Genomic DNA, 15,446 nt, shown 5'->3' on the forward strand with positions numbered 1-15,446 from the left:
GGAATGTCCCGCACATATCAGGACATTTGGTCACCCTAATGATAGAACGTTCATTGTTGTTGATTCTGAAACAGTCCAACCTGCCCACCATGCTGATGACATCTCTGTTGTTGTGGAGTGTTGTTGTCATGACAACGCTGAACGACAGAGGGCAGCACTGGACCAGAAATTACACACAGCCCCTTTTATAAAATATATCGTGGCAATATCGCCAAGATATGTCATCAGCAATCTATCAACCTGATCCTAATTCACACCTTATTGATTTTAGTGTTTATTTTATACTACTACATACTTTGAGTGACAAAGAGCTGGGAGTCAGAAATAAGCAAAATATATATTTTTTCTTGAGTCTATTACTAAATGAAATAGGCTTCTGAAAAATATGTCACATAAACAAGTCACCGTATTTCATCTCAACAATATACATAAACTACACACAGTGAAGTGTTAATATATTTACAATCTATGGCAGTAACTCATAAATACTTTGCAGAATTTGATTCCTTTGCTTCAAGTGAAGTTAGGTTTTGGAAACAGGTACATGCTTTATAGAGCTGACCTGTGTTGAGTAAGCAGGAGCAAAAAAACATGAAGCTAAGTGGTTTCACACAAGAGCTTTACATATGTACATTGTTGTATGTTGTTTATATTTTTAACTTTTATGGTTGTCATGATGCTGCTTTCTTGGCCAGGTCTCTCCTGAGAAACAGAATTTAAATCTCATTGTGGCTACCTGCTTAAATAAAGATCGAATAACACCATGTCTTAATAATAGACCAGAGAGTCGTGCTGTGTTCACAATCTGGGGTTTGCGTAGGGTTTTTGGACTGTGCTGTACAGCTCAGATGGATCCTCATCAGCTTCCTGGCTTCTGGTTCTGAGAGGGAAAAAAATAAATGAGTGCATTCTGAAGATAAGAAGAAACGGGTTCAAACAAACAGAACATTGCAATACAACGGTAATAAAATGGTTATAATCTATAAAAATGTTGGACATTGTTTAAAACTCATGCATTTTTAATCTCATAGCAAGGACAGTGAGCCAATTTGTTGGTTCATTCAGCTGTAATGTGAAGGCCGGCTCACCCAGGATCAGTTTGGGGTCTTTTGAAGTTGACAGCAGCATACTGGACAGTCTCCTCCTCCTCCTCTCTTCTCTGAGGCCTGAAGTTGGAGTAGAGAGGATCTGTCTGTGTCTTAGAGAAGTGGACGGTGGCGTAGTCAAGGTCGTCCTGCCGGTCTGTCGGTTGTGTCTGTGCTGCAGCTGACGTGTCACACACATGACCCTGGTTTAGCTGATGGGTAGACATCACACAGACAAGGTTACCTTACATTTTAGAAAACTCGCTTTCTGGCCCTTACTCTGTTTTGGAACAAAAACCCCTCACCCACTGGAATTTCAAGACTCTCCCAATCTGCTCCCTTATACCTACTTACATCTTCTACTGCTCAACAATAGCGGATGGTGCTATGAACAAGTAGGTTTGGGCCAATATTCGATAATATCAAATATTGCAATATAGCAATTGTGCAATTTTACTTATAAACGTATAATCTACTAGGGGTAGGACAGTAAAAAACAAAAATAACCATAAATGTAGTGAAAAATTTGTCATTTTATTTCCAGTGGGTTCTCTTTTCCACAATCAGATCGTTTTCCTGGCAGGAATTAGCAAATTACACCAAATGGCCATTGTTTTTGCTTGAATAGTAAGATCAAATTTCTAGGCTATAAATTCTAATAAATAGCCCAGAAATGTGATGTAATTTAAGAAAAATAAAATACAAGAGGATGGGAGGGGCTGGGGGCGGGTGTAGGAAGAAATCAGTTCTCTTGATATTGTTGCAATTCCTACTGGTCGCTGATAGAGGTCCATAAAGTTCTTAGACTAATTAATGCCCATTTAAGGCCTTTCTGTTCAAAACAGCAACATGTTTATGGATTGAACTGTCTGTGTTCTTCAATTATATTGGTGAACCTCACCCCCCCACTGCAGACATTTATATTATATTTTTGATATTTAGCTGACTCATATTCAGACCAAATATGAATTAATGCAACAGCAGAATACACTTTTTAAATTCACCAACATGACAAGCAACCAAGACTGAAAGGGTCAAAGCTACACCACCCACAGTGATAATGAAACAAATATTCCTGTTGCAATAATTTGCTAATATATGACAGAGAAGAGCTAGGTAAAGGAACAAAAGCCAGGGAGAAAAGATAGAAAAGTGTTTAATAAACAAGAGAGGAAGTTGATTGAGTGCAAGAGGAGGAAGATAGAAGAGACGGTGATAGGGAGAGGAGGATTTATTTGGGTGAAGAAGGTAGAGGAAAGAGAGACATGAAGTGAAACTCAGTCAGATGAGCTTTCAAGTTGTGACTCTGCAGTCTGAACTGAGGAGCCAGACTGCATGAGGAAAGTGGTTTTCTTTTGCACTGGAATTGTTTAATTCCTCTTCCTCACCTGCAGCCCGTTGTCTGGTCTTTCTCCAGGTCCAGATGGTTGTTTGGAGGCCCTCTTCCTTCTGGTTAGGAGAATAAATGAATTACTGAACAAATGGCTGAATTTTAAATGCCTAAGTGAACATAACCACAGTGAAAGAGAATTGCTCACCTAATCCATAGGAAGACAAATATGAGGAGTATGATAACCAGGAGAAGAGTAGTAGTTACTGCAGCAGCTGTTGATTTCCATGGGGCTGGGAAGAGATCAGATGAAAATATGGACAATTAATAAGGGGATTACAGGATGTTTAGGTCCATTACTGACTGATAATCTGACAAAAAAACAACAATATAGCCTACAATATAGTTGCTGATAAAATATCTCTGTCTGTCATAATGAGTAATTGAGGTATTTTTTAAAATAATTCAGAATTGTGGCCCTCCTAAGACACACATAGCATTCTAAAAACACATTTACTGCATGTAAACTTTGTTCTTATGCAATACTGTTTTGTGCAAATGTGAAATTTTAAGTGGTGGTGCAAAAATAGAGGGCTTAAGGCAACATAACGCCCTTTGGCGGCCATATTTGAGGTCCTCAGTTCTTGGACAACTCTCTGAACAGCTGATTGTGTTTCTTAATGTATAACTTGGCCGTCTTAACAGAATTCATTAAACATGGTTCATTTTTGTGCTGTTTTTGACCTCTGATGCTCTGATTGATTTTGTGTTTTGATAATGTCAGTATAAATAACCCTTTATTTGAGTGTCATTTGTTTTTTTGTATTGGTAAGCATTTGTTGTATTGCTTTCTTGTAAATGTTGCAATGTTTATTATCTCAAACCTGCAATAAACGATTTCAGACGTTATAACCAATCCTGAAGCTAACATGTGCTACGTGGAGATTTCCATGATAAACATATAGCCACAAACGCGGGCCAGCTGCGTTGTTGTTTTCACCTCTTTTCTAAAGCTTGTTGTCAGGTTCGGACCGAGTCGGAGTTCCTCCCGACCCATTCAGTAGCTTTTCTTTTTTTTTAAAACTAGCTTGTCTCCTCCCTCGCTGTTTGAAAGCGGCGCTCACCCCCTCCCATCCCTGAAAAAATTCTCGTAATGGTGGAATCGATGAAGCGAACGAGTAAACTTGTTAAACTAGTAAACTTGCTACCTACGTCTTCACTTGTCATTGTGGGACATGTAACCTTCAGTGGGAGAAAAATCTGGCAAAGTGAGACTGGTAACCGGTGATATTTCTCCGTAGGTATGTTTATTTTAGCCATTAGCCTTTATGCACGGTTAGCTTAGTGTAGCCAACGTAGCCAGCAAACGCCAACACACCGTACTTAATATTAAAAGGAAGTTTTGTTTGCCTGTAAAGTTGCCTACAAAGATGTCCATACATGTACTGATTTAGTACCTCAGTTGGAGAGTGAAAAGGGTATGAATGGGTCTTTTGTTGCCATTTATGTTTTATGTTTGTTATTTTTGTTAACTAGCTATATGTCACCATGTCGTCCGCTAGCATGAATGATATAGCCTTAGCCGAAAATCGAGGCCATTTAAGCCACGGCCACACTGATCCATCAGAAAATGGATAGAATTACTAACGGATAGATTTCTGTCCGTTGGGCTGTTTTGGAATGTCAACGTGTTCGCTGCTATTTTAAAAAAAAAATCCTCTCATTTGCGATGATGAATTCGTCCGTCCAGAAAAAGTTCAACTGGGTTGAACGTTCTGTCTGTCAAAACGGGCGGAAATCTGACGGAAACGGACGCGTCATCAGCGGGCAGCTGTCATTGAAAATGAATTGAAATGAACGGAGACGGAAAGATACAACGGATCAGTGTGGCCGTGGCCTTATGCTTGCATGCACTGTACACTTTGTTTTTCATTTTGTGTTGATTGTATTTTGTAATTGAACATCCATGCAGAAGAGTAACTACAAGCTATCTTATGGCTAGTTTTATTATTTTCTCTGACAATGGTAAGATTGTAAAGGGATTTTTTACTGTTTCTTTAGTCAGCTCTTACGATGTGTAATTTCAATAAATTCATGAAACATCAGTCAAGGCGTTTGCCCTCCATCTGGTAGCTAGCTAACCATAGTATCTGGTTAGCTAACCATCACTGTGAACACATTTGATTCAAGCACTCAATGTATCTGGCAGAAGCTAGCATTACTGGCTAGTAGGTACATTCATTTTAACATCTGTTGCTTTGTGGAATTATCTTCCTGGCTAGTTAGCTAGCTATCAAAGCCAAAACACAGTTCAGGTTAAATGATCTGACTCTTCTGAGCTACAACTCTTTGAAGTAGAGTAAGGTAAAAAGCAAGACCGTTTACTGAGTCATAGTAACCTAAATTTGGAAACAAACCTCATCAGAAAATTCACTTTTGCTTATTAGGCCTACTGAATTGACCTACACTCACACCACAAAACGTTTTTTCAGTTATCTATCTTTTTCTTGCCTAGTTGTAAGATTAACATTATTTGCACACAGCCAATTCTCCAGTATGATGGCGCCAGACATGGAAAGCCTCTGTGTCATGTTGCCTGCTAAATGAATCAGTGCATTATTAGGTGCTCGGGGGAACGCCCCTATAAGAGCTGGGCTCTGTGTGTGAGCTCATTCATTCATTCATTCATTCATTCGTTCATGTGTAACACTTTTTGGAATGTACAGTGCTTAGTGGAATTATGGTATGCTCTGTTTAGGCAGCGCAGAGCTCCAACAGCCCATAACATATACATTTTGCATTATAAGATGGTGTGTTACATTAAGACATGGATCACCTCTGGAACAGGACAAAGGTGTGTGTGTAAGTGAACTAGCATATTACTTACCTGCCATAACAGTCAACTGTAAAGTGGAGGTATAACGTCCTCTTCTGTTTTGGGCTTCACAGTAATAATTCCCACTGTGTTCAGGTCTGATGTCAGTGATGGTGAAGGTCTGTCCTGATGCTTTTGGTGAGGATTCATTCTCCTTGTACCAGGTGTAAGTAGCTGCTGGGTTGGCATCACTGCTGCAGGTCAGATTCACTGAACTGCCCTCCACTATTTCACCAGAGGAACTCACCAACACTGAGGGAACCTTCGGAGCATCTGAAGGAGAAAATGAATACAGACACAATTCATTAGTATTTACTGTAAGATATGGAAAGAAATTTGTATTGTGAGTAATACAATATATTATCTTATTACACAGCTTTGTAGAAAACGAAATTCTGATTAGCCAATGCATGTCTGCTGAGGTCTGTTATTTCTGAACAAGTGCGCTTGAGCTTTTTAGGTTCTCAGGGGGTTTGACTAGAGTGTCATAATGTTCTTGTAAAGTCATTGTGAGCCAAAGAGATTTACTAATGTTTTCTACTTACATTGGACATCTATGAATAGAGAGGAAGAGTTGAGCTGTCCGTATTGATTGTCAGATTGACAGTGGTACGTCCCGCCGTCCTCAGAGCTGATGGAGGTGAAATTGTAACTTTCCTCTGGTCCTTGATGCAGTGTTCGGTTCTCCTTGTACCAGGTGTAAGTAGCTGCTGGGTTGGCATCACTGCTGCAGGTCAGAGTCACTGAACTGCCCTCCACTGTTTCACCAGAGGGACGCACCAACACTGAAGTGTTCTTGGGACCATCTGGAGGACATGGATTAAAATGGATTAATGAAATAAGGATGTGTTTTAACAATGACACATACTGTATTTAAACAATAAGTAGTAAAAATTATGTGGGTGGCAGCATCTGAAAGCTTGGAAGTGAGCTTGTGACTGGAAGTCTGATGGTTTGAATCCCCAGAACAGCTGGGACAATCTTGTTGGTAACAGTGAATAAGTAACGCTCTCCTGTCCCTCAACATCTGCTGTCACTGTGTCCTTGAGCAAGGCACTTCATCTCCAAGTGCTGCAGTGGAGCTGCTCAGTGAACTACACTCACACACTGTGGTTGTACTGGGCAGCTCCCAGTTGTGAAAGTGAAGCAGAGCAGAGCTGAAAAAACATACATGCTCAGAAAAACCTTTCCCTGGTTAATAAAGCCTAAAAAACAAAATTGACAGATGTAAGCTGTTTGTTGCTTTACACTAGTTGTATTTCACTCACATTTCACATTAATAGAGATGGAGTCAGATCTCTTTCCCCCCAACTCATTCTCAGCTTCACAGTAATACTCTCCAGAGTCAGAGGACTGGATGGAAACAAAGTCAGGCTGTGGTCCTGTACTGAAAGGTTCATGGTCTGGATTTCCATTCTCCTTGTACCAGGTGTAAGTAGCTGCTGGGTTGGCATCACTGCTGCAGGTCAGAGTCACTGAACTGCCCTCCACTGTTTCACCAGAGTGACTCACCGACACTGAGGGAACCTTCGGAGCATCTGGAAGAAATTATATTAACATGCATGAACTTTAAGATGAGGATGTGTTTTATCGTGGAACTTATTTAAATAGTTAATAGCTCATAGTTGTGGGATGGCAGCTCCTGAAGGTTAGAGAAGCAGGCTTGGGAATGAAGCACATAGTTATGTTGATGAAGCCCAAAGATTGAATAATTGATTATGTGCAAGAGGCAAATATTCAGTGGGAATCCCCCACTTGAACTTGAACTACAAGTTCAAGTTTGTTTATTTATATGGCCCTTTATCACATGCTCAAAGGACTTTACAGAAAATGAGCCTAACTACATATAACTGATCAACAATCAACCATAGAGCAGAATGATACAGGACAAACATCAGGAAGCACAAGACACATAAAGCAGATTTTAGCAAGAGATAACAGCCCACCTATACATAGCCTAACCTAAATACATGCAGTCATGGTACAGTACATTAGGTAAAGGTTTTCCACCAGATGATGTTATGTTAGTGATACACTGTGGAGTAAACTCACACACTGAAGGAGAGCAGAAATCCTCAAGTCCTTTTACAGCACAGGAATAGCTGTCTGTAGCACCGAAGTTGTCTGTATAAGAGGAAGAAGTTTCTTCCTTAATATTCTGTCCATTCTTGTACCAAACGTAGGAAGGACGACCAGCTAGACGGCAACTGCTGTGACACTTCAGCTTTACCAAGGTAGAATACCGGTATCTGGTCACCTGCACCTGGAGATCTGGATATGTGAACATGGAACAGATATGTCATTGGTTACTATATATATACTCAATCACACACACACAGTCAAAAGTATTAGTAAGTAAATTGATGGATCATCCAATCAAAGTCTGAATGGGGGAGTACAAAAAAATCATGATGATCATATAATCACTATTAATTTTACATTAAATTGTTATCACAATATTCAACAGTATTGTCCACATTCAGTTGTCATCAGTTAGTTTAAATGTACCATGCTGTTGTATATATCAGTTTGTGTTCAACAGTACCTGTGACAGTCAGAGTTGTACCAGGTAAAGTACTTTTCCATTCAAACCACCGTGTTTTGAATTTGAAGCGATACTCGGCTGAATCGCTCTCTCTCAGGTCAGTGATTGTCAGAGTGGAGCGTCCTCTCTCTGCTTCAAACCGCTGAACATGACGTGCATACTCTGAGTCCCCACTAAGGTCCTCAGGTTGTGAGGAATCCTGCCATCGATGACTATGTTTGGGACTGAACCAGAATTTTGATTCAACATAATTATCATAACTTCTGTATGTGCAAGAAATGTCCACTGATGAGCCCTTCAAGGCACAGATGCTTCTGTCGGTGTAAGTCACTCTGATGCAGGTTTGATCATCGCTACCTGAAAGATGAAACCGTTTTTAAACAGAATTGTTAGAATTGCATCTTTTACTGCAGTAATACAGAGCAGGTTGTATTCTTGTTGGGAAACTGACAGCAGCAGTGTTCCTGTATAGCTCAATGGGTAGAGCATGGCACTAACACAGACAGGGTGGGGGGTTTGATTTCTACTGGGGTCACCCATATTAAATACATGCAGTCATGGTACAGTACATTAGGTAAAAGACTCCACCAGATGGTGTTATGTTAGTGACACACTGTGGAGTAAACTCACACACTGGAGGAGAGCGGAAATCCTCAAGTCCTTTTACAGCACAGGAATAGCTGTCTGCAGGATCAAAGTAGCCTGTATAAGAAGAAGAAGTTCCTTCCTTAATTTTCTGTCCATTCTTGTACCAGACGTAGGAAGGACGACCAGCCAGACGGCAACTGCTGTGACACTTCAGCTGTGCCCAGGTAGGATAGAGATTGACTGATGGTCTGGTCACCTGCACCTGGAGATCTGGATATGTGAACAAGGAACGGAAATGTCATTGGGGACTAACTAAACTAAACCTTGAATCTCACACACACGCACACACACACACGCACACACACGCACACACACACACACACACACACACACACACACACACACACACAATAGCATTCCCAAGATGTTGAACACCATTTGGAACTGAATTAACAAATCATCTGATCAAAATGTTACCTGTGACAGTCAAAGTGACTCCAGGTGAACCAGTATATTTCCCAGTTGGATGGTTTGTTATGAACCTGAACTTGTACACAGCTGAGTCAGTCTCTCTCAGGTCTGTGATTCTCAGGCTGCAGTTCTTCTGATCATGATACTCCACACGACCTTCATACTCTGAGTCTGTCCTCAGATCCACAGGTTCATCACCCTCCTGTTTAGTAAACCATAATGCTTTTTCAGCTGTGACAGTAAGGTTATCTAGGTAGGCTGGGTATCTGTAGGTGCAGCGTATGTCCACTGTTGATCCTTTTAAGGCACAGATCTCAGTAGAAGTGTAAGTCACTCCCCAGCCATCCTGACCCTGTACCACTGTAACACAGAGCACATCAGAAACCAGAATCAGATTCATAAAAACATTAGAGGACAGACTTTCATCTGTAGTGGAGCTGCTGCAGTATGTGAACCTGCTGGAGACCTGGACTACATTTTGCGGGAAAAGCTTCAAACTCCTCAGAGTAAAAAGTGCTGATCTACTGCAGCAGCTGTCCTAGTTCCTCATCATGTATTGATCTAAGTAGAACTGAATATGCATCTTGTAAGATGATACATTATCATTCTAGGGGCATGGGAATATTTATTACTTTTGCGTGCTGTGGCTTCCATTTAACTGAATAGTAGGGCTGTGCCGATGATCATATAATTGCGTGATAGCGATTATATGAAATATCGCAGATTGTTTTCTATAATCGTCTGATTGCATTAATGGCCTCAGTTTTGGTTTATTTTTTGTTTTCTCTTAAATAAATAAACCCACATAAATAAACCCAAGTGTGTACCTGTCTTCCAAATTGTTTCACTAATCTAAGAAGCTTTTAAATAAAACTCACTGCAGTGAGAGACGAAACTAATATTAACCCAGCACACATGCTTCCGACACCAAATAGCCTATCCTTCCTGTGACCGTAGCCTATAACTGCAGTCTGTTATTCCTTAGAGGTGTGTTTGTCACTGGAGCAATAATAATTGGGCTAAAGCCTCAACTACACAGCATTTCCATATCCAAGCAGCATTTTAAAGGGGGGGTATCCTAGGATGTGGAAATTCTTAGTATTTATGGTGATTTTGGTACTTGGAGGTGTGACCACAGTAAAAAAATTGAATCATATTACTATGCCGTTTCCTCAGAGTCGCCAACTATAAAACACGCCCCCTTGTACAAGCCAGTCAGATTTTGCTCCAGTGTCTGTGTAGACACAGGTGATGCTAGCGCCCCGGTAGCATCACCTCCAAAAGCGCCGTGTGTCAGGAGTTGAGAGACCTGACCAGAGGGAGCGAACAGGGGGCTATCGTCGTCGTCGTCCTCCTCCGAAAGAAGGTTATCCGACACCCCACCGGAGGTGTCAGAGTCGTCAGCGTCTCCACCGAGGATATCAGAGTGGATGGCCTCGCGGAGATCGTCGATTTCCCCCGGTAGAGGACCAGCCGAGTCCAGCTGGTCGGCCCAGCTAGCGCCTGGTGCGGTCGACTCGTCAAATTCCATGCCGGATTCCTCCACAACATGCGCTCCTAGCATTGGATCCATGTTGGACAGGTTAGCTTGGCATGCTAATCTGCGGCGGAGGCTTTTCATGGTGAAACGGGCACAGTGCTCGCACAAGCCCGGAGAAGCTACGGCTGCTTGGGCATGTTGAGGCCCGAGGCACGCAGGGCACACTGCATCGGTGTCCATTCTGGAGATTTTGCAACCACAGGAACATAACCTTGCAGGTGGTTTAGCATCTGCCATGGTGAAACAGCCAGGGATATTGCTGGTGTGCAAATATCATATTAGCCGACAACAAGTAGCTAAGTGTTCAGTTAGGGTAGCTTGGTGTAGCTAGGTAACTAAAAACTAAGAGCTGAAAGGTTTTTTTTTTACAAAACTTTTCTTGTCGGGGGTTGAATGCCCAGCTAGTGTGGTGACTAGCTAGCAAACGTGTGAGCTACCATGGTGGGCAGCTAGCAAACGTGTTCGATAGTATGGTGACTAGTGAACACTCTCTCGGAGCCCAGGTTCTACGGTGAAGAACGCGGGGCCTGTTTCGACTGACCAAGGGCAGTGCTAGCGCCTGGTGATCGAGTGTGAACTCGCTCAGTTAGGCTAATCACCTAGTTGGTAGTCACGAGAGAAACTTGCTGAATAAAGCGAGAAGAGGTATTTGAATGACAAATGACACTCCGTCAGCCCGTTATAAAGGGAAAGGGATGTCCCACCCCTGACGTGTCACGAGTCGACTGCCAGCCAATCCTGGCTGGAGTTTGATATAAAAAGTTTCTGAGGATCACACAGAGGGCATTCCCCATAGTGAGACACCGAAACGAATGTTTGAAAAAGAACAACCTATTTTCTTGTAGGTGGGAAACAAACACGGGGAAGTGAATAGCTAAAGCTATTCGTTTTTTTTTTTACTGAAAAAAACTTGATGAAACAGATGTATTTTTTAGACACCAGGTAATTATGTAAAATTGCTGAAAACGCAAAAGATACCTCTCCTTTAAGCTGCTGCACCAGGTCCGTTCCGCCGCAGTCTGCCGGTTGTGTTGCCTGTCTACATTTTACCTCCGGGTAAGTGAACACAACTATCTAGTTTTGCTTAGTTTTCCATTTTATTTTATCTTAGTTGGTCAAATAGACTATGTGTAGGCTAGTGGTTGCTGGTCCCGGTTGCAGCCGGTCCCGACGGAGCAGCGACACAGAAAGATTTTTTTGCCCTTGATTCCATAATTAGTTATAATAATCATTACAGTATTCTCAATATAACACTTGTCTTTAATTCCCAACAATATAGGCTATTAAGGCGTGTGCCTATCGGGCTTAAGCCTACTGGGACAGTCTGGACGGGAGCACATAATGGCCGCTTCTTTCTTGCGGTCGTTCCCCACTGTGAAGATTTGTTTACTTAAAATTTTCAAGTGGGTCTGTTGTGCAAAACATTACTTTGTTCAATTAAAACATATGCAAACAATTTTTTTTTATTAAACCTTAAATAATAGGCCACACAAAGACTATGTGCAGTTTATTATATATCATGTGCAGTGCACAGGACAAAAGACAGCTATAGCCTAAATGATGAAAATGAATTAAGACAAAGTTGAACAAAAAATAAATAAATAAATGAATAAATAAAATAGTTGAACAATATTTTTTTGCCTGTGTAGTTGTTTTTGAGTCCAACATTTAAGTCACATTGGTTTGTGTATCTTAGATTTTGATTACTGACATGATGATAAATTACTATAATAAGCAAAATCTTGTCAGGCTATATGGCTCAAAAATGCAACAGACCGCTGCCTAGTCTGTCAAATATAGAAGCCATGCCTGCTTTGATCCAGCTCCATTCCACATTGGCAGCTTGCTGTGTGCACAGTCAGCTGAGCAGCTGCACTGAAGTAAATAGCTGCGTACCCTCCCGACGTGAACAGATGGAACAGAAATGCACCGGTTTATCTGAGCCGTTTCACTGTAATATTGTAAGGGTTGTGCGTTCTCATTGAGCAGAGCGTGAACATGCAAGGTCTAGGAGAACATTTTCCCAAACAACGGCAGTAGTGAAATAATGGAGTAAATATAGATCTTTTGCACTCACAGAGCGATTGTTTGGCTTCAGAAGCCTCAAATTATGTTGCACGAGCGATTTTTTTGTCCTTTTTGGAACTCTAAAGAAACAATCCCCTTTTACTTCAGCTGTTTTGGACAAGGCTGCTACAGAGTTGTGCTGTCAACCTTCACCTGTGTTTCAAGGGTGAGTAGATCATGACAGAATATTCATTATTTTGGTGAACTATTCCTTTAAATGCTTTCTGCTGTTGCGCTCATTGGAAGTCACTGCGGTTAAAGGTGTCAGCCAAATGCCTACAGTGTGTCTTAAATGTAACACAAACATCTTCCAAACAGACAATTGCCAGATCATTTTATGTTCTGACAGCTGATAAAAGGGAAAGAAATTCAGAAAAATACATTTTCAAAACAATTTCTCTCAGGGGTGGAGCAGTAAAGCAGCAGTACTGCACTGTTGTATTCAGTTCATGAAGTAAAAAACTGGGACCTGTTTTGCATGACTTTTTTTTTTTTCCCCTTTTCACTTCCTGTTTGTTGGGCACTTTGTAACTTCTATTTTGAAATTGGCTATACATATATATAAAGTTTCTGATGTTTATAATGTCAGCTCTGGGTTAAGCCAGGGCGAACACAGGCTCAGGGCAGTCTACAGACAAACTGTATGTTCAGTCATACATATTATGAATTTACAGTGCAAAGGACAGTGGAAATGTACATATGCTTTCTACAGTTAGTTGTTATGTGGATTGAGGCAGGGTGTCGTACAGTATGGAGGTGTAGAGAAGGAACATGAGGCAGTTTTACTGAACAGGATAAAAGGTAGAACATAAATAATGAGAAGGGCGAGATGCATGACATAAAATAGAGTCTGTACTTTGGTTTGTTCACACTCTGTTTGTTCCCTCCCTGTTGACACTGTGGTCATGTTGCTGCTGTGTGACAAGAAACTGTAGATAAATGCTGATCACTGAGCTGTGGGAAAGTATTCAAAGTCACTATGTGACACCTAGATGATCCAAACGCCCATTAGTATTAACCATAAATGCACACGGCACACACTGATGTTTGGTACAGATGTATGATGAAAAAATAATAATGTTGACATAGTAAAGTTGAAGTTGGCAAATGAAGAATCTGCCATGAGAAATGAGGAGATATCTGCCACAAATACTCACATATTCTCACTAAACAACAAAACACAAATTGCGGTACTTTTTAAAAGAAAGTACTACTTGTAAATGTCAAAGTAATAACACTGGCAGCTGGCTGGCACTAAACACAAGTCCATTTTGAATTTTTTGGACCGTCAAATGCAATTCCAGTTGCACTGAAATAGCATTTCCCACACTGTCTTTAATGTGCACAACACTTTACAATTGACAGTCTGTAGGTAAAGGGATAAAGAGAGGCATCGCTTGTGTGAAGACTTAAACTGAGGGCTTCAGTCATGACCACAACACAGGATACTGTATGTTCACTGTATGACAGATAAAGATGATTCTAGGATTTGAACACTAAAACAAACCACACAGACACTCAAGAACCTCCAGTTTTAAAGAAATGGAAGAGAAGGTCTGGTGTTGTAAAGTTGTAAAGATATACATCACATCACAACAGAGCCTTACTTTTGTTTTTTGCATCTTGTACAAAGAGACTGATGGTCAGGGCAGTGAGGCTTCCACCTTTGCATTCCTTAGTATTGATGCTTTGAATAGTAAATATAATGCAATCTAGGCAGCTGGGAATTTAAGCTTATTCTACCCTTACACTCTCTGTATGTTGCTCTTACAGAGTATGCCAGCAAAATGCCTAAAATGAAAATGTAAATGTACAATACCTGGCACAGACAGAAGGAAGACAACAAATCCACTTGCTGCCGCTGTAAAACTCATAGCTGGTCCTCTCCTCTCTCTGTCGAGGCTTCAGAGACGTTAAAACACATTAGCAGGGAGTTAATATACATAACATGAGAAATATATCAGTTATCACATCAAAAACACAACTATACTAATATTTAGCAATGTGCCGTCTACTGTACTCTGTCATTACCCTTGTCATTGAACAAAGTATTAACACAATTGGGCAGTTGGGTTCTCCAAAATAATATTAAATCCTGCATGGTAACTTTTCAAATGGCTGTTAAATTTCTAAGCAATAAGCCATAAAACAAAACATTAAAACACAATTTCTCTGATAGAACTTACAGTGGAGAAGGATGTGCTCTTCTGTGGTTGACACAGTTTGTAGACAGGAGAGAAACAAGCTGGTAAGAGCAGGCTTCCTTCCTCTTTAGATCATTAACATGCATGAAAGCAGCATGCCGGTAAATCACCAAGTTTAATAGCAGAAATGGCTAGTTTTGCTGCAAACTGATGAACTGATTAATATCGGTCTAGTGTGGCGGACTCTTTGGACATTATTCACCATAATCTGTGGTTTGGGTATGTTTAACACACGCAGTTATATTATGTGCTTCTCAGGGTTAAGGAGACACGGCCCCTTTAAGAAAGTCTGGTTTTCTTAGTGACGTCAGCTCGACGTAGTGTGGTTGTGTTTTTGGGCAGCGCGATGTAAATTGTCTTGCTCTGTGGGTTTCAAATAAATGACACACAAGTTGGTGTAGTCAACGAGAGAAGTTGTCCGTCTCCACATTCCTGCCACTTCTACACTGGTGACCCCAACGTTTGTCTGCTGGACGTTTCCAGTGACAACTCTTAATGAACATGACGACTAACGCAGTTTCCCTCAAACTGCCGGAGTTCTGGGAATCGTTGGCCTCAGCCTGATTCGCCAGACGGAAGCGCAGTTCGCGCTTCGGGAGATCACCGCAGACGCCACAAGATACTTTTACGTGGTGTCGGCCCTCGGGAGTTCAACTGCATCCCGAGTGGTGAACCTCCTCACCCAAAGCCCACCTGTTGAGAGCTTTCCGACGCCGAGCGGGCTAGCCGGCTCTTCTCTCT

The 15,446-nt window shown here is 41.3% G+C and overlaps 1 protein-coding gene across 1 annotated transcript; it reads right to left on the minus strand.

The window, feature by feature from the left end:
- Positions 1–377: 377 nt before the first annotated feature.
- On the minus strand, positions 378–14,718 carry LOC139909930 (sialoadhesin-like). The gene is made up of 13 exons (XM_078290086.1): positions 14,688–14,718; positions 14,321–14,403; positions 8,901–9,254; positions 8,462–8,693; positions 7,836–8,188; positions 7,343–7,561; positions 6,559–6,828; positions 5,836–6,096; positions 5,303–5,563; positions 2,624–2,708; positions 2,474–2,534; positions 1,089–1,297; positions 378–880 (listed from the first exon to the last, which is right to left on the minus strand). The coding sequence occupies exons 2-13, from the start codon at positions 14,373–14,375 to the stop codon at positions 799–801; spliced, it is 2,442 nt and encodes an 813-aa protein (XP_078146212.1). The 5' UTR covers positions 14,376–14,403; positions 14,688–14,718; the 3' UTR covers positions 378–798.
- Between the last annotated feature and the right edge of the window lie 728 nt (positions 14,719–15,446).

The sequence above is a fragment of the Centroberyx gerrardi genome, chromosome 3 (genome assembly GCF_048128805.1).
Source record: "Centroberyx gerrardi isolate f3 chromosome 3, fCenGer3.hap1.cur.20231027, whole genome shotgun sequence".
Classification (NCBI taxonomy): domain Eukaryota; kingdom Metazoa; phylum Chordata; class Actinopteri; order Beryciformes; family Berycidae; genus Centroberyx; species Centroberyx gerrardi.

Excerpts from the sequence above, each read along its gene's own strand:
- LOC139909930 (XM_078290086.1), bottom strand. The coding sequence starts at position 14,375 with ATGAGTTTTACAGCGGCAGCAAGTGGATTTGTTGTCTTCCTTCTGTCT. Across the intron at positions 8,694-8,900 it reads AGTCACTTTGACTGTCACAG|ATCTCCAGGTGCAGGTGACC; the intron begins GTAACATTTTGA and ends TCACATATCCAG. Across the intron at positions 7,562-7,835 it reads TACAACTCTGACTGTCACAG|ATCTCCAGGTGCAGGTGACC; the intron begins GTACTGTTGAAC and ends TCACATATCCAG.